Below are 19885 nucleotides of genomic sequence, written 5' to 3'. Positions count from 1 at the left end.
GGTCTGAAGAGCGTGGGCCAAAATCGAAGTTAAAGAACCACAGCCATGGAACGAGTGAATTGGCGTTATGGCCGTGTTAATTGATGTAACACCGAGTAAATTATTCTTCTTCAGAAGCTGGCTACACTCTTCATCGAACTAATCGTTCCATCGACTCCGTCCCAAGGCGGGCTAGGATTGGTGAAATTATCCTTGTTTTAAAGAAGGGCACCAAGCAAAAGGGTGCAGTCTATAAGCAACTGGCACAAGAAGTGCTTGGCGACGAGGTTAATGTAAGATCCCTAACTGCAGAAGCGACTCTCCAGTGTAAAAATCTGGATGAGGTCACCGATACAGCGGAGCTCTCGGCTGCCCTCAAAGAGCAGTCCTTAGGTAGTGACATCGACGTAGGCAGTGCACTCGGTGACCTCATCCAGGCAGTCACATCGGTGACCTCATCCAGATTTTTACACTGCAGTGTTACGTGAATACCTATCACCCAACAATTCAAGTCATAAACAAATCAAAGTAAGTCATTAACTCCAAACAAGAAACGTTGTAGATCAAGTTACACAAAACAGAAAAGCAACCATATGCACCATAAGCTATACGCACCGAGGCTACTGCACTCGAGTCGTCCTCTATTCCTTTTTCCACCCATATGCAAATGACTTTACATTGCGCATATCGGGTTGGACCACCAAGGCACCCAAATTGCCGACCTTGCAAAGATGCACAAATTGATCGTTTTGTAATCCAGTTGTCTCATTCTAACTCATATGCAATATAGTATAACCCAAATATTGTCAGACCTATATAAACTCAAATGATCGAAATACAAATCAATGTTTGACTAGCAATCAACTGTGTAAGATCAGTCTCTACTGGTGACCTGAGAGAGACTCGCGAAGAGGAAAAATATCAACGTCATATGCAGCCCAGATTCCCCTCTCACGAAACGTCAAATGCAGCCCACCATTTTTATGGCTGAAAAAGTGAAAAGTATTGTGTTCAAAGTAAACTGTTATTAAAAACCTCAGCCGGCGGAGCAGTTTTTCCAAAGTTGCTGATAAATCTAGGCAGAAGATTAATTATTTCTAATGTCTGCTATGTTTGCTGGCATGAAATTTCACTCAAATGGCAATTTATGATTCGATGTGATGCAAACTTAATCATTTTTTGCTGAGAGGTTCATGTGAGGATTTGAACAGCATGCGCATAATTGGTATGCGCATGCGCATAATTGGTATGCACAAAGTGGAATAAGAAAAAAACTCAGCAATCACAGAAAAAGAAGACCGTCTTCGCGAGTCTCGTCTCAGCTGGTGACTACTTTCGTAGCTCACCATAGTAGGGATACTGAACTAAAAGAAAAGTCCTTCTCCAAACGTGTCCGCGTTACAAACCTGGAACAGCAGTAAGGCCATCCACCTTAGAAAGGGCCCGCAGGGCATCCAGGTGGCGGCGATCAGGCTGCCGGTTGCAGAGGCCAATAAAGCGAAGAACTTGGGTATACTCAAGGTAGGCTGGTCGGTTTGCCGGTTGAACATACAACAGCCTCCTGAAGTTTGATTCGAGTGTTTCGGGAACGGCCATAAGTCGTGGAATTGCAATGGACCCGACAGAAGTAAGATGTGCAGAAAATGCGGCACCTAAGGCCATAGGGCATGCGTCTTTATCTCAAATGACAATTTTAGAGTGGGGTAGCCGCTGCACCAACCAAAGAGGCCAACTATTGTTTGAATTCTAGGTCGCATTACGTAGAGCTGGCAAATGTGGGTTCAGTGAGTACCTTCCGCAGAAATGGTGCAGAATCGATTATTGACGTGGCGTTTTGTAGTCCTAACCTTTTAGGTACCATCAACTGGCGTGTTGATGACGGTTAAACTCATACCGATCATCAATCAATTCGCTGTAGTATAATATCAGGCGGGGCGGAGGGCAGTGCGATGTAACTCGAACCAAGCCCAAGGTTGGAAAACAGCGCGCTTCGAAGGCGAAGTATTCACTGAAGCCCTGAGGCGCACTCTAGATCACTCTGGACCTAAGACGGAATCCACAAATTACATAACGCTCTAGGGGGGAGGAGTAGGCTCAAGCGTTACGGCGCATACAAAAATTTAAAAAATTTCGTACAAAAAGCGTTACGGAAGGGGGAGGGGGTAAAAATGTCCAATTTTAGCGTTACGAAATAAATGGACGCTGCCTAAATGGTGAAGAGATAGTTGTTGTGATATCACGAGCGTATGATGCTTCCATGCCGAGAAATGCCCCTCTTAGAGAGAACAAGCCGCCGGTGTACTGGTGGTGCGAGTCAATTGCAAATCTTCGAGTAATCTGCATTCGGGCTAGACGAAGAATGCAACACGCACACACTGAAGCACAAAGAGAAGAATGCGGTGCAGCATTCAGAGAGGCAGCTTTTGAGAGGTTAGCTCTCAAAAAGGAAATAAAGAGTCGAAAACGGGCATGATTTGATAGTCTATGCCAGAGTGCCAATTCGAGTCCTTGGGTGACGCCTACAGTGTGGTAATGGCAAAGATCAAAGGTGCCATTGCGCCCCAAGAGAAGTCTCTCGAGTTGCTGCGATCGATAATCGATGTATGCTTCCCGCATCATCCATCCCTCAAGCTCATGGCCCCCAGCGCTGTATGTGGCAGATGAAGGAGAAGAAGTGGCGAGGGTGACGAACGAAGAGCTAGCAGAAGTCGTGAGATCATTCGCGTCAAATAAGGCACCGGGACCCAATGGTATCCCAAATGTTGCCTTAAAAGGGGTCTGGGTCATTTGGCATAAAGCCATTTGGCATAATTTTGAACTATGTGAAAATAAAGGGTCATTTGGCATAACGGACATTTGGCATAATATCAGACCATCTGAAAAGTAAGGGTTATTTGGTATAATAATTCAGATACTCCAGATACCTTTTTTCACATAGCACTGTTGTAATATTACGCAAGAGAATAGGCCATGTTAAAAAAAAGGGCAAATTCCTATATAAAAAATAGCGCGTCACATCGCTATAGCAATAACCCTCGCAAGAACACCTTATGTTTCAAAAAAGGGTAAATCTCTAGATAAATATCATGACTAAACAGGATAACAGAAGATGAACTAGGATGTCAATCAGTGACGCAATATTTCTTAATTTGAAATTGAAAACAAAGTATTGACTTTGGAAAACAGATGAATAAAATGCAGCAACATTGCTGCTACAATTATCTTTTAAATAACATCTCGTGTTCAAACGAACCCGATCAACCAGTGCACACAGGTCCAGGAAGCTAATTTAGGCGGACATGAGGTTTTCGTCTCGATTTATTGATTTTAGAGCCATAGTTGCTTGAGAATATGTTCAGAACTTTCAGTACTACAAAGTGTACGCATCAACTTTTTTTTTTACCGTGATCGCAAGAGTGACGTATACGCCAACTTTTTTATTTTAACGAATCGTGAGTAGGTATGTTCAGCAAAGTTGTAGCAAATGATAAGAATTGCTCAATATCAGTCGTATCAGCGTATGGCTGATTTACTAAAACTATCAATATCAGTTGCGAGCTATCAATATCACTTTGATTTGGCAACCAACAGCAGTGATGCGACTTCGCTCTCTAGAGCATAATCAATTCAAAATGAGTGATCACGTGGCAATTCTCCAAGCTCATCATGTTTTTCGGTGACCAACACATAGTTTCAATTCATATGCAGCATTATCAAAAATATCGTATTGATAAGTTGACATTTTATTTGCTTAATTTAAAATTAAAGTTAATTCATCAGTGATATCCATAGTCTATCGCTATCAATGCATTGGTGATGGAGTAGACAACATGATGTTGATGTGATATAGAGTGATCCGAATTGTATCGCAGTCGGCCTGTACAAATCAGCAAATTTTAAGCGTTGATAGTGAAAGCGAGCAGCTCTGCAAACGATTATAGAAACAACTTGGTTGAACAATTTTTTTCTCGGTTTTGCTCAAGAGCCGAGATAATTGAGTATTTGTAATAAACAATCGTTTTTTCGCTCTTAAGTGTTTTAATTTTTTAGTTTTATTGGCCTACTACGTTAAACAAAGTTTTTATACTTATCATTTGCTACAACTTTGCTGAACATACCATAGTTATATTTCTTATGGTTTTCATGTTATTTGAGTTTTTCATCTTAAAATTTAATATTTTGTATGCCTTATTTCTCAATTATGAGCTTCTGAAGAAAATAAAGCTTCCACCTTATGATTTTACAGTCGAGTACCTCTGATCAAAATTAGGAGAAGATGACATATTTCCATCTTGTTTAACCTTCCAGTTGTCGCGCGGTTTGCCACCGTCAGAACCATGCTGTTGTGATTTTCGTTCAGCGAGGTTTTTTCAGCAGTGTTGTACAAAATACAACAGCGCGACGACTGAAGTGTTAAAATTGTTTTTACTAATAGACGATATGAGATAAATCCATATTTATTGAATATTCACACATGCTCAACTCACAAAAGTCATGGCTACCTGAGCACATCAAATCAAGGGTAAAACGTGTATTTATATACAGTGCCTTCCCGAATTTGGTAACACCCGCTTTTGTCTAGACCCGATTTTAACAACACCCGTTTTTGACAACATTTTCTTCTTCTTCTTCTTCTTCTTCAGGGGACGGACCTGGTGTAGTGGTTATGACACAAGCCTCTCACGCCGAGGACCTGGGATCGAATCCCATCCCCGAGATAGTCACTTATGACATAAAAGTTATAAAGAAGACTTCCTTCGGAAGGGAAGTAAAGCCGTTGGTCCCGAGATGAACTAGCCCAGGGCTAAAAATCTCGTTAATAAAGATAGAAAAAAAACATTTTCTTCCCGATTTTCGCAACACATTCAAAAGTATTTTCTATTAATTGTTAAGGTGAAGCGGCGTGTAACTCAAAGAATCATTAGAATCATCATTGATGTAATAGTAGTAGTGTCGCCTTTCCATGTATATTTTCAAAACAAACAAACAAAAAATATAATATTTGTGTTAAGCATATTTTTATGTAAACACATGGGAAATTTAGTAGATTGACGAGTATTTGAAATCAAAATCAACTCTTCAATCGTACATATCAAAAGAAAACATTACAATTTAATGAGGGGCAACGAAATTTCTCTGTTTTTAATTGGATTTATCACACATTTTTGTTATGCATCGGTACGGTTTATGTTTGCAAGGGCTGACGTTGTTGCCAGGTGATTGGTGACAGATTTTTCTAGCAATTGTCATATGCTTGTTTTCGGAACATTTGCTGCATATTATAAAAACTTATCATTTTGCAAATAGTTTTCCATCACAAGATCACTGATTTAATAAAATTTTAATGATTTTTGTGATCAATTCACATTAAATGCTATGATTTTACAGATAGCAACTCAGACATCACTGCGCTCAACGATCTCGATGATTGTGCACACACGATAGACGCGACCCGACGCATCGCACTGTGCAGCTTTTCAATTATTTTGGGTGGTCCAAATTGATAAACACTTGGTATGATTTTATGCTTCGTAGAGATAGTTTTTGTTTGAAATGTGTTCCTTTAAGGAAAGTGAATGAAAGATTTGTATAGTGGAAGTGTAGTGAACGCAATATGAAATCCAAAACACAAATGTTTGCTGCAGAATTACAATGGAAAAGGTAAGCACCTTCTATTTACAAGTGTAGTTGTGTGAGGCAATGAAATGCGGCATAAAATAGAAGATTTTTTTTTGAGAAAATAAATCTCATGTATATTGTCGCTAAATTGATAATGCTGTATCTGAAAGTGTTGATTAAATATTGAAATAACACCTGAAGCATTTTTCTTCGCATAAATTATCCATTAAATCAGGTGATAAGCAGTTATATTTCATCGATGTTGCAAATACCAATACAATATGTTAATGATTTTGGAAGAAGCCATTTTGTGATGACGCACCAAAAGGCCTTAAGCACTGAAATCTAACATTTTGTGTTAAAACAAAGTGAAAATAAGTCAAAATGAAAATGGTACCGTAATCCGATCATCAATCATTTTTTGAATATTTCTTGAATATTTCGTTTGAAAATGCAAATGTTGACAGTTTTATATTTTTAAAACAACGTTCGGTTATATTGAAAATGTCGTTACTTACTTAAATCATGGCCCCTGAAGCCGAATATGAAAAAAACGCTTGCAAGTCATCTACTTTTTGAGTAATTTTAAAATTAAAAACACCTCGAACCACGGAATACGCCTAAATGTAGGCAATTGCCAAAAGGAATTCAACATTCTTAACAGTAATTCGTTAATGTTGCCTTATTGAGCATACTTATGGAAGTTTTGACAACGGAATCGTTTTTAGCGACGCCATTTTTTAGTGATAACCGCATTCTTCTTGTTCATTTCGTTTGCCGAACTTATGTGAGACATGAATCTTCGGTAGTGTCATCCTAAACCATTGAAATCATTGTTTCGAAAAGTTGACAAATTTACGCATAAGATAAACGCAATTTTTGCAAAAATCTTCATTTTTATAAGCTCATGAATATGAGAAAGCGAAGCACCATTCATGATTTGGAAATGTTCCACCAATAAATTATTGTACGAAGTTTTTACGAGTTGAGTCATTCCGATCAATGTTACCCCGCTGATTACGGCAGTGAACATTGAGGGCTAAGAAAGGTAATGTGGAACGTACTTATGAGTAGAACTCGCAATTTTCAAAGTTGTTATTTAACGTATATGAGAAGTCTTATAGGGGCCTTCCTTAGTCGAGTGGTTTGAGTCCTCGGCTACAAAGCAAAGCCATGCTGAAGGTTATAAATCCAGAAAAACGATGGACGTCATATTTGAATGCTTAAGTTGAAAATGTCTAAAATGCTAACGTTGATTCTCAACTTGCATTCTTTCGTTGATCGGCCACCACCTGGCGCTTTTGCTTGTCGTCCATTATAATGAAGCCTTTTCCAACTCGTATATGTAGACGCAGGTCTGTTAGATGGTATGATTACCAAAACGAAGATGGCATCTTTCCAAGTGTTCTAAGGATATTGAGATATTGCAATTTAAGAATTGCAAGAATTGCATGCTTACTAGCGGCCATATTTAGAGGACCATTACATGTCAGTATTTAACCTATTGAACAATTCTTATTAATGTGTTCGAGCCCTCTGAGCAGAATCTCAAAAAAAGATGATCTATAAGTAGATTTAAGTTCCTTGTACCTTTTAATTCCCCCTTTATTGCTTATCTTCGACAGATACGCGTATTTCAACTATCACTTATAGTCCTCTTTAGTGTCAGTTACTTGTTACTTGTGGATACGAGCAACTGACACTGAAAAAGGCTTCAAGTGGTAGTCGAAATACGCGTATCTGTCAAAGATAAGTAATTAGGGCGGAATTAAAAAGTACAATGTACTCAAATCTGCTTTTAGATTCTTTCTACTGAACAACGTCAACCACCCAAACCATCAGGATCTAGTCTACACGTATCATATGTTATACACAGGGTTCACAGAAACTCCTTTGCGTTACAAAAATGAGGCGATTTCGAAGTTTTTCAAAGGAGTGAAAATTGAACTCAACTCAACACAAATCCTCGAACGATTCGAGTGAGAGTGCATCAAAGTGCGAGGATTTCCTCCTGATACTTTTTTCTCTTGCTGCTATGTTCACCTTTACTCACATTAAAAAGAAACTCTTGAGTGACCCGCCCGAACGAAACGGGCCCCGCAGAGTTGTGATGGTTTGTGTTTTATGCCGCGTCTTTCTTGCATTTTCTCATAAGGTTAAATGAAACAAGTCATAGAGAGTGCCCCTACCGGTCGAGTTCTCATCTAAAAGAATGATCCTTAACTTCAAAAGGTAGCTGAGTATTGAAACTTTGCCAAATACAGTACTGAGCTATCTTTCAACACGTAAGATACTTGACAACACCCGTAAATAGCGAAAATTGTTTGTCTCCTATAACGCTCAGCAGTATCTTGTAGAAGTGTGCGTTATAAGAAAGTTAGGTTAGGAATAGGTTTAATATACGATCAGACTGTAAATCAAACTTACCTATTGTTTTGGCATCGAAGCACATCCTGGAATCCACCGTGATATGTTTGTAGCATTGATGCCCGTTGGACGGATGACCCGAATAGGAATCCTTGCACTTTGTGCACTGCATCGACCAGCAACTGTACGCCAGATTTTTCCCCTTCGCCGAGCAGGTATTGTCGCTTTCCGTGTTGTTTCCACAATTGCACTTCTCGCCGGTTACCGGATCGCACATATCCCCGTGCCCGTGGCACTGACAAGGACGACACGAATCACTGGCAATGGTAGCTCCTCTGAAGTAGCCCGGAATGCACGTGTCACAGCGATCCCCATCCGTAAAATTTTCGCACCGCAAACACACGGCATCCGACTGGGATCCTTCGGTGAGATAATTGTTCAGCTCTATACGGGTCATGCTCTTCACGATCGGCTCCAATTCTTTCGAAACACAAAGATCGGTATGGCCGTAGCAATATTCACTACATGGTATACATTCTCCGTTACTTCGGGGATCACGAACGAAAAACGGCATACATTTTTCACACTGAGAGCCAAGGGTGTTGTTATGGCAATGTAGGCAGCTATCTAGCTGATCCGGTCCAGCACAATTCGAATGACCATTACATTGGCACTGTATGCTACAGTTGGCACCGACATATCCAAAGTCACATTCACACTTGTCAGGTTCAGTGCACAACCCTCGAACGCAGCCTTGTCGACATACGGGAACGCAAACTCCAGAGTCAGATTTGTACCCGTCGGCACATTGGCATTCGTAGCCGTGCGGTCGATCTACGCATCGTTCCGACTTGACATTGCAACTATGATGGCTATTGGCACATTCGTTCTCCGGAGGACATTTCACGTAATTCCAGCTGAACCGGTCATTCCGATCGATGACTGTTATGTTGTTTTTGACGCTGTAGATAACGTCACATGTCGAAGCAGCCGGGTAATCTACTGGGCTATCCAAAGACCCTTCGGTACAAACACCATCCCCTTCAGTTCCGTTGCGTGAACACCAACCACAATGAGCGTGGCGGAGGCACGTGGCACATTGACTGAATGCACCGCAGGGCTCTGGACATTGTTCAATGTTGGACGGATCTAAAACTAGTCCACAGATACTTCCAGCACAGTAGATCGGCTGGTAACTGGGAGAGATACATTCGTTCAACTGGGTAGACCATCTACAGTCCGCAAATCCGCCTTCCGAAGATGGCTGACTCAGACAAGCGCTGCACGATGTGTAAGTATGGCAGTTTGGCGGGCATGCAGCAGGTTTCTTATTACTGTCGGTTTCGTTCCGATACTGACACTGGAAATGCTTTCCTGTAAATGTCCAAGAACAGTTCGACATTGCATGGCAACTCTCGCAGTCAGAAGCGGCACAATTGAACGCAGGACAGCTGTCTAACTCTATGATGGTCGAATGGTTGAATTGACACTTGTTCTCTGCTGTGCAATCGCTATCATACTGAAGGCATTTCCCACGGACGCCGCATTCCGGACACCACTGGCAGACGGGATTGGATTCAACATGAGATGGGAACGACGCGAGGCACGTCGAGCAAGTATCGAATAAGGAACAATTCCGTTTGGAAATCCACTCATCGTCGCAAGGCGCTCCATTGTTGAATGATAAAGTTCCATTCTGTGCATCGCAAACATCCGAGTTTCCCACCGAGTAGCAATGGGTTTTGGACCCTTCCATAGTTGTGATCGCGCAATAACTACATCCCATATATTGCCGGCAGTGATACTTTGAGCTGCTCCACAAGTCACACAGATCCGGTGGCATGATGATTTTCGTTACACGGCTGTAGCTGCTTCCGTCCCAGCCTCCCACCGAGTAGAAAGCATCGTAGTCCGGATCTTGAGTCATCGCTTGGGCATAAGTTTGGCCAAAAGTGTTTCCTATTATTTCGATGTCTGCACCCAGTCTTAACCATCGATTACACTTATACACGTAAGCTATCATTGTGTCTCCGACACTACCAGGGTGCGATCTGCCACCAAACACCAGCATGTAATTCTCCGTCGTCACAGCAGAATGTAGGTAGCGCGTTTGAGGAACATAGTCAGATGGTTTGCTGGCGAAAGCGGGAAGTTCGGTCCACTTGAGGTTTTTGAAATTGAACGCGTAAAGTTTGTTCGATACCTTGGACTTTCCATCAGTGAAGACGATACCCCCATACAAATATAAAATTTGCTTAGTAGGATGGCATACTGTACTGTGGCCAAAAATGCCCGTGGGTTTGGCTCCGGTGGTTAGAAGTTTGGACCAACTATTCGAGCTCAAGTCGAACATCCAAATGCGATTCTGCATTCCATTATCTACTGAAAATCCGCCAATTATCAGAAGGACATCTTTGTCCGCTTCTTTCACAACTGTCATGGTGTGCCCAGCAAGTGGTGGTGGTTTAGCCCCATTCTGTGTAACCATGCTCCAACGTTGCGTTTGCAATCCAAACTGCCAGAAATCGTCCAGCACTAAATGGGACGATTGATTTCGGGAGAGCCCACCGTAGATGTAAATTGCTTGCTTTGAGAATATGATTTCTGCTGCGTGGAAGTACCTTCCTTGGGGCATTCGATCTTCTGGGCTGGAATCGACCGTAACCTGCATCCACGTGTTATTTTTGGTGTCGAACTGCCGAATATCGTTCAGTGGACCATGGGATAGCGAATATCCTCCGAACATCCATAGCGACCCACGACGATCGGCGACCAAGGAATGACCAAAGCGAGGAAGCGTTTTGCGTAAATGTTCAAAGCTATCGGAGATGAGGTATGAGTTGAACAGTTCCATAAATACAATATTGGAAGGTTTGATAGTTCGTGAGCAATCGGGACCTCCATATCCGGCCGCACAAATACATCGCCCATATCCGATATCGCATGTCCCTTGCTTTCGATCGACATTGCAATCCGAAGGGCATATTTTTAGCGAGCAACGTGGTCCGGCAAATCCTTTTGGACAGACACATTTATCCGCATGACACACATACGGACGCTTACACGTATTGATCGAACAACTCATTACGTTGTAAATTGCTTTGAAGCCCTGACCGTGACCTCCTTGTTTGTAGTGGATTGTGAGATGGCCTGAGCGAGCTTCCGTGACCCATGGGCTTTTGTCTTCGCTGCAGAATACTGCCAACAGTTGCTTCTGTTGGGTAGCACCCGTTAAATCAGGCAATCCATCATACACATAAACTGCATTCTGCCCACAGGTAACGTTCATATCTTGCGGTTCGATTTCAAATTGGATGATAGCATTTTTTAGTTCACCGCCATGTTTCACGTATGGACTAATGATCCAAAGACATTCGCGTGCTTCTGTACCTCCTCGTATGGAACGGTGCGATTGATACGAACCGATTCCTTCGGTGCCAACGTTTGTCAGCACTCCCCGGGGTTCGCACTGATAGTAACATTGTCCACCGCCTTTTGGATCGCCGAAAAAGTTCCGATTGCACATCTCACACTTTAGTCCTTCGGTGTTATCCTGGCAATAGCATTCGCCCGTTTGAGAATCACAAATCCCCAATGCCTCATTTCCATGTCCGTTGCAATCGCATGGTTGGCATCCAAGCTCTGATGTAGCGTTTCCAAAACTTCCCGGACTACAGCGCTCGCAGTACTGACCTTCTGTCCAATTCATGCATTTATCACATTTGCCCACCCCTTGGACACATGTCGAGTGATTGTTGCATTCACAATTCTGGCTGCAGTCTATTCCTGTCCATCCGAGGTCGCATTGACATCTATAATCGGGTCCTCCAGAGCAGTATCCATGCACACACGTTTCGTAACACGTTTGAATGCAGTTTCGAACTCCATCCCCTAGGAAACCTTTCCTACAGCGACAACTGAACGAGCCATGAGTATTGGAACATTCCGCTTGCTCGTGGCAATCATGCAGACCTAGTTCACATTCGTCAACGTCCGGGCATTGTGCGTACGACCATCGAGCCTTTTCCGACGTTGTGTTCAACGTTTCCGGGCAATTGTAAGTGGATCGATTGAAATCTCCTTGCATGCAAATCCCTTCGATTGGGTTATCCACATCATAGCACCACCCACAGCTAAGCGAACGCAAGCATTGGGAACAATTTCTATGGCTGCTGCATGACTTGCACTGTTGTACAGGCGGACTTACGAGCTGACTCCCGGCAGTAGTCGGCGTTGGCATTGTTTGGTCAAGCCATTCCCGACAAAGTCCAAACTGATACTCGCTTGTGTAGACGGAGAAACTGAAGCATTGATTTGTGGCTTCACACCAAACGCAGCGTCCCCGTTCGTTCAAACACGTTGAGCAATTCGTTCGCAGATAACACGGAATTGGGCATTGATCCAACTCAACGACCGCCGTCAGAGATCTTCCCTTTCGCGAACATCTAGCATCTTCTGCCCACCATTCGCAAATCCCAGTTTGGATGCATTGCTCACAAGATATGTAGTTGGAACAGTTTGAACACTGTGCTGGTTGCACGGTCAGGTAGCGCCAATTGGACCCTTTCCGGCAGGTGATACTTTCATTGGACTGACGGGAAATACACTGCGAAGTCAGCTCACACCATCCACACAGGGAATCAGACAAGCAGTGAAGGCAATTAGCGTAGGAACCGCACGATCCATTGGAAAAGGGTTCCAAAAATTCGAACGTGAAGGTTTTGGGATTTTCCTGACCAATGGCACTGTGCTGAAGTCCCATTTTACTGATTTGCTGATGGTGGCTCTGAATGTTAACTGCTGTACTTCGCTTGGCTTGGAAGTCCACCATCACTCGAAAACGGGGCTCTAAACTTCTCCATTGAGCCATTTCGCAAACGGTTTGACCAGCGGTGATGTTCGCTGTGACTACGGGGACAACCTTCTTACGGGAGTTTGCCGTGCCCAGATCAGTTGAAGCCATACGAAGAACTGCTTGTGAATAACTGGCGCAAGCTCGCAAGCGTTCGCCAGCTCCTTCCCAAACTGCCGGTGGCCGAATGAAGCCAAGTAATCGTGCCACGACCTGCCCATTGAACGACTGCTCTGCATGCGTCGTACTAGAAGGAACATTGAAATCTACCATAGTGGCGTTTACTACCATTACCGAATCGGGCATCGACCAATTGACAGGGTCAAGATACTTCAGAAAAGTGAGCCCTGGACGAGTGTCTTTTTGTGTGCATTGATCCGGAGAAAGCACTTCTGTGCCTTTTGTACCCCACCATCCGGGATTTTGAGAAGGTGTATCTTCGCCGCAAACTCCATAGTTGTCGTTATTGTGGTGGCATCGAGCGTTTTGAACGCACCAAGTGCATCTGTCGAAGCCCAGCTTGTTGGAAACTGACTTGGAGCTTCCTTTCGCGGCCGAACCATGAATCAAGCAGGAATGGCAATCGCCAAGGGCGGGACAAATGCCGCGACATCTTGTGGTTTGTAAATTAGTAGTACAGTTGGCGCCTATCGTTCGACCGTAGCAAACATTATCGGCTGAACACCATCCACATTCAGGATCCGATAAGCATTCCGTAACGGAAGTATGCTTTGGACAGGCAGCCTCCGGCTCAAAGTCTTCCTCATTCTCAACAATTAACAACGGTGGCAAAGTGTACGCCAATAAGTCTCCATTCACATTTCCGTGGTATCCTCCTACTAGGAACAAAGTGTTGCCGTTTCTTAGAGCAGCAGCATGAGCAAATACTCCTTGCTGCTTCGGATAGCGTGCATGCCGGCTGGTTCCCAGAACATCTTGACTCACCCAATTGTGACATCCTAGGTGGTATAAATACATTTGATTGTCGTAGCAAATTTCTTCCTTATTGTGACGGTGCGTGTAGCCTCCAAATACGATTAAATAGTTTCCATTGATGGTGGTAGTATGGAATGCACGTTCCCTTGGAATATAGGCATCTCGCAAAGGCGTTCTCGGATACATTATTTCGGCCCAGTGCAGGTGTTTAAGATGAAAGGAAAACATGCGATCTGAAAGCTTCGAAAATCGAGCTACACCTGCCACTACGCCACCATACACTATCAACGATTTACTATGTCTATGATAGGACGTAGTATGGGCTACAATGCGAAGGTCTAGTGTCTTGCCACCTCGTGGTATAACTTCCTCCCATTGTTCCTCGACGGGATTGTTCGACAACCTGATCCGAAATAGACGCGAAGAAAACTCTCCACTTTCCAGTGCTCCTCCGAATACGTAGATATAACCGTTGGCGAGTGTTAGCGTGTGTCTTGTCAGCGATGGCGGTTGAAAGGATGATGTCCTTGCCCTTTCCGACCAGGTTCCATTGTTGTGGCTGATGTTATACAACCACAAGTCGTGCGACAAGCGGCCACCCGCCAGCTTACCTCCAAAGATCACAAATCCATCCTCAACGGCACATGCTGCGTGACCGTAACGTCCGGCTGGTCTACTTCTGTTTGCATACATTCCTCCAAAAGGACCCGTTCGATTGTCAGCCAACGAATAGATCACATTGTTGAAAAAGTTCGGCCCACTAGGTTCCTCAGAAAGCCATACTCCCATTTGAGACTTCTCATCCGTTGTGTCCACCACGTGAGGCTCTTCTTGGGGGCTGACTCGCATGCCCCACTCGTTTTCCCATATACTTTTAGCAAATCGATAGATTTGCAAGCTGTCCAACACGTGATTCAAATTGTAACCGCCAAAAACGTACAGTGAATCCGACGGTGCATAATACACGGCCGTATGGGTTGCTCGGGGCGTCAAACCATTTTTCGAGTTGGAAAGCCAATGCCACTCGTTCGGGACGGGGCGACTTTTGTGCAGACTACACGACTGGCCAGAGTACTCCTGCAAAAAAAAAAGAGATAACATGTGAATTCGTTAATATTATCAATGTTGGAATGATGATGTTCGACACATTTAACCCTCTAATACCCAACCCCGCCTTTAGACGGGGTACACTTTGGAATTTTGTGTATTTTTTCGTAGCTCTGAAATCAAAATGATTTTATTTTTGGCTTAAATCTTGACTCATAACACGCATATAAGAAAAGTTTTTTATGACTTTTGAAACTTTTTTGTATTTTTGAAAATTGTTTGAAAAATTGTATTCTTATATAATCTACAAATGCCTGGGTTTAAGTTAACGTGTAATATAAAAAATCGTACCTTTTATATTTTTCTACGATCACCCTATCGCAGAAGAAGAGTTTGGAGGTATTAAAATAATTTCAAACCTATTTTTCCCTTAATTACACGAAGAATAAAAATAATTCCAGAAAAAAAAATTAAAAAAAAATATTTTTAAAATTCCCGTAAAAACTTGAATTTTTATTATTGCTAAAAATCAGTAACTAGAAGAGGTTTCAAGAGAAATTGAAAAAGGGTAGGAATGTTCAAAAACAAAAATTATAAAAAATCAAAAACCATAATTCATAGATTTGCAAATAAAAACTAAAAATGATATTTAGATCGAAAATAAAAATTTAAGTATTAGAGGGTTAAAGAGAACTTCAAATACGTTACCTATAACAAGGAAACATTGATCAGCTCGATAACATTGATCGGAGCGAACATTCCTCATGGAAAAATTTTCGATGCAAGGTATCGTAATCCGGGGGCAAAATTATCAGTATTTTACAACTTTTTGTTATTCTATCCTTTGGAATTCAAATTTGTATTCTCACATTAATCTCGACAAAATCAGTTGTTGATAAAATAACACTTAACATTTTTTTTTAATTAGTTTTAATATAAAAATTTAAAATGACACACTGTGTCGAAATTGATCACCAATGTTTAAGAATAAAAAAAATGGGTCTCTGAATCTAAGAATAATGTCAAAGTTCTTACACCTCGTGTAGGTATTTGATCATTTTATTCAAAATTAAACTTTGTGGGCTTTGTGGCCAAGCGGTTAGTGTCGTCAGGTCTGTGGTGTGGGTTCGATTCCCGTTTCAGCCATTGAATCTTTTTGTCAGGAATGTTTCTCGAATGTGCCACTGGAACATGCTTGTCCTTTGTCTAGTGTTAAGTATGTACAACAAAATAGCTGAAGACGGTGTCCGTGTCTTTTTAATCTGCATAATACGCCTAAATGTAGTAAATTTCCCGTGAAATAAGCAAATTTTTGCATAATAAACGGGTTATGAGCAAAAAACTATGCTTGTAATGCTGTATGATTTCAAAATGAGTTCAGTAGTTCACACTTTAGCCACAGACAAACAGACGTCACACTCTCATCATTGTCCATCGACCAACTTTTTAACGGTCGATTCAAATATATTGTAGGTGGTCAATCCACCATCCGCAGCGCTCGGATCGTTTTTGTTCGCGTTTGACGTTTGCACACTACCGCCATCTGTTGGCCTATCGGCCAAACACACCGATGTTAGCATTGGGCGTACATGTTTTCTCGACTATGAGTTTGATCGCGATTTGTTCTAAGTGTTACGTCTGTTTGTCTGTGCTTTAGCTTACACAAAATTTTAAACTCTCGAAGTTTGCATGTAGGCTTAGCATCAGCGGATTGTTTAGCACACATATTTCCAACAATACCATTAAAAAACTGTACATATTTCTATACTAAACTGACCTTAATAAAAATGAAATAGTTCAAAATAAATCATCATGAATTTTGGTTTTTGATTTTTCTAATTTTTGTTTTTGTGCATCCTTACCTTTTTTTATTTTTTCTTGAAGCCTTTTCTGGGTACACTAAAACTAATGTTGTAGTAGCCTTAATTATGACATTTTTGTTAACAATGCTGTTGAAATTAACATGTTATCAAAGCTGTAACACTGTACTTTCAACTATGTGTCTATAGTCAAAAATTATTATTCTCGAAGTCGACTTGACATGATGTTTAGTAAACAGTATCAGTGAATGTTTTCGATTTTACCATGCGCATATTAAAAATGAATACAGGAAAAGGATTATTTTTACAGCCATACATTTGTATCCACGAATCGAGTTAACTCCTTCTAAACATATTCGCAGAACAGTCCCATGTCTTATGCACGCAGAGAACTGACAACTATTCAAAACAATAGTTATTTTTGTTGTTTTTGACAAGCGCTTTCAATTTGTTGTAATCAAACAAATTGCGTTGAAACAACAATGATGATTATCAAAATAAAACAAAAATATGTTTGTTGTTCTGACAGCGTTTCGAATCACATTTATTTTTAAAACCACAATAAAATACATTATTTTAAATCAGAGATTTGATTGTTTCAAATACTTTCATTGTTGATTCTGATTCGGTGTTTAAAGCTGAAGACCAGACCTGCCATTTTGTTTCTGACTATAAACAAACAGTGTGAAAGTAAACATGCCGGTCGCGGATGAGGTGATAATTTCCATACGAGATGTTTAATAAATCAACTTATTTAATTATCCAAATCCATAATCGAAGCCTTTCTGGGTAAGTTATGATCATTCTTTTCTTAAATTTTGAATCAAATAAGCTTTTTTTTAAAAAATAATTGCAGTTAACTCCTAATCGACCCGCTGAATCTAACTCAGCGGAAGGATATTGAGCTGATGATTCTTCAGTGACGAATCTAACCCCGTCACTTGCGGTGCAGAACAAATTTATTCACTAATTAGACGCAGGTACATATATCAGGTTTTTAATCTGTATCATAGTGAATTGTAACACATAAAGGTGTAAATTATAATCATTTCGAAAGCTATAATCGTTTTTATTCATTTCATAATAACGGAAAATAATGCGATAGGGGTTTGGAGCAATAAAATGGTTTTATTATTTCAAATAAAAATATTATAACATTAAAAATAACAGAACCTTGTTTTAAAAATCAAAATTTTTATTTTCATGTGAAAATATTGTTGTTTCAAAAACAATATTTTTTAAATCAAAAATTTATTTTGTTGAACCACATTGAGCCAAGCTGTCAAACTCAATAAGAAATATTGTTGAACCAAATTGCTGGTAGTTATTAAAACAATGAAAACCAATTATAGGCCGGCAAATAATGCAGAAATAGGGCCGTATGAATAAAATGTAGTAAAGTTGAGTTTACTACATTCTCGGTAGTAAACGCTATATGTGGAACACGAGTGGAACATGTTTGTGTCATTTTCCTTTCTACACCTTTCGAACATACTACAAACAACGCATTGCTATGAATAAAGGTAGCATTTACTACAAAGCTACTGGTAGTTAGCTTCAGAGGTTGCTACACATGCTTTTAGATTGCGGAATTGAATGGAATAATTTACTCTTGAGTTAAAATCATGGGAAAACGATATGAGTTTTGATATTTCGGAAGGTATTTTGAGTTTTGCTTAGGGATTCTGAGGTTACGAAAACATTCGCCCCTCCAATTCTGAGATTCCAGTAATATTATCGGCCGTAGCAATTTGTAATGTCCGTGTGAATTCTGGCATTACGATAATTATGTTATTTTCTATGAATTTTGGGATGTCAGTGAGAATTCAGATATTTATAAAGTAATTCTGAATTTTACGTGTGAATTCTGAAATCTCAGATTCACAGATTTTCTTTGGAATTCCGAAATTCCTATAGGAACTTTGGGACACCGATAGGCATGTCGGATTTTTAATTCTAATTCTGGAATTTTAAAAGCCATTCAAGGAATATTGCGAAAATATTAGAAATCTGGTAAAAACTTTAGCATTCGGTTGGTAATGAGATTCCAGCTATTAATCTCTTGGAATTCTTTGGGTATCTTTGAGACGGTATTTCTGTAAGAATTTGTGAGATTTCGGTGGGATTCCTGCGAGTTGTTGTGTGAATATTTGGAATTCTGAAAATCAATCTTTGGAATTATTGTAAAAACCTTTAGGATTCCGTTGATCTCCAGTTTCGTTGGAATTTCAAAGCAAAGCTTTAATGTAACCCTTTTGATTTCGGTAAATAGTTTCTAGATTCCAATGGGATTTTTTATGAAACCGATAAGAGTTTCAATAATTTCGAAGGGAACCCTGGAGTTTTAGGGGAGATCCTCATTGTATTCTAACAACTACCATCGGAGTCACTACAATTCCCATCAAAACCTCTACATTCTACAATCTTGAATGTCTAAGGATACTAACAGGAACCCCACCAAGAATATGATAGAAACACTTAGAATTTCCGAAATTCAACATGCTGTTAAGAAAACATCGTCAAACACTTGCGTTGGCGAGGACCAAAATTTCATTGATGTACCATCATCATAAAATCATACACATAAAGAAATATCAGACTAATCGCAAAATTACACAAATTTTGTCAAATTACAGCACCTTCATTAATTTGTGCAAATGGTCGCGTAATCGATTAGATTTCATGCATTTCCTTCATATGCATGATTGTATTAAATTTAAGCATCACTCTGAGTAGATTTTTCTTTACGTGCAGAATCACTCTGCACTCTAAATGGAATTTTCTTAACGTGCAGCATCAGTCAATGCTACCCGTATGTAGTAAAAGCTCATGTTCGAAAGCAGTACGTACTGCATGTTCGAAAGGCTTTTTATTCATACCAAAAGTGTAGTAAACTTTGTGGATTTTGTTTTTGAGTAGATGCTACATGTAGTGAAGTTGAACGCTTTTTATTCATACCACCCATTGTTGAAATGATTCGGAATATATTTAATATTAAAATAGTTTTCTCTGCGTGTGGGATTTCCTATTAACATGGGACTGTTATGTGAATATGGGCATGAAGAACGACATTTTTGGGCACTGATTCAATAACGTTGTTTAGTAAATAAATGGGAAAAATTTAACCATACACAGACCGATGGTGCGTAGAATAAATATTTCTCGAAAACTTATTCATACAGACTCAAGTCAAAAAAGTATACAAACTTACTTTATCGATCCTACGTGTTAAACAGGCGGAATTCTACACGTACCGCTCTGTACC

The 19885-nt window shown here is 40.6% G+C and overlaps 1 protein-coding gene across 2 annotated transcripts in view; it reads right to left on the bottom strand.

Annotated features, from left to right (window-relative positions):
- Positions 1-19885, bottom strand: part of LOC5564197 (multiple epidermal growth factor-like domains protein 8) — a 42879-nt gene that overhangs the window by 2117 nt on the left and 20877 nt on the right. For both annotated transcript variants that reach the window (XM_021844538.1, XM_001648489.2), the window contains exon 4: positions 8026-14830. In XM_021844538.1, coding sequence (XP_021700230.1) covers positions 8026-14830 — 6805 coding nt within the window. The remainder of the gene's footprint in view (positions 1-8025; positions 14831-19885) is intronic.

Source organism: Aedes aegypti, chromosome 2 (assembly GCF_002204515.2).
Source record: "Aedes aegypti strain LVP_AGWG chromosome 2, AaegL5.0 Primary Assembly, whole genome shotgun sequence".
NCBI classification, from domain to species: Eukaryota; Metazoa; Arthropoda; class Insecta; order Diptera; family Culicidae; genus Aedes; species Aedes aegypti.
Note: the sequence above shows the minus strand (reverse complement) of the source record. Positions and strands in the feature narration are given on the sequence as shown.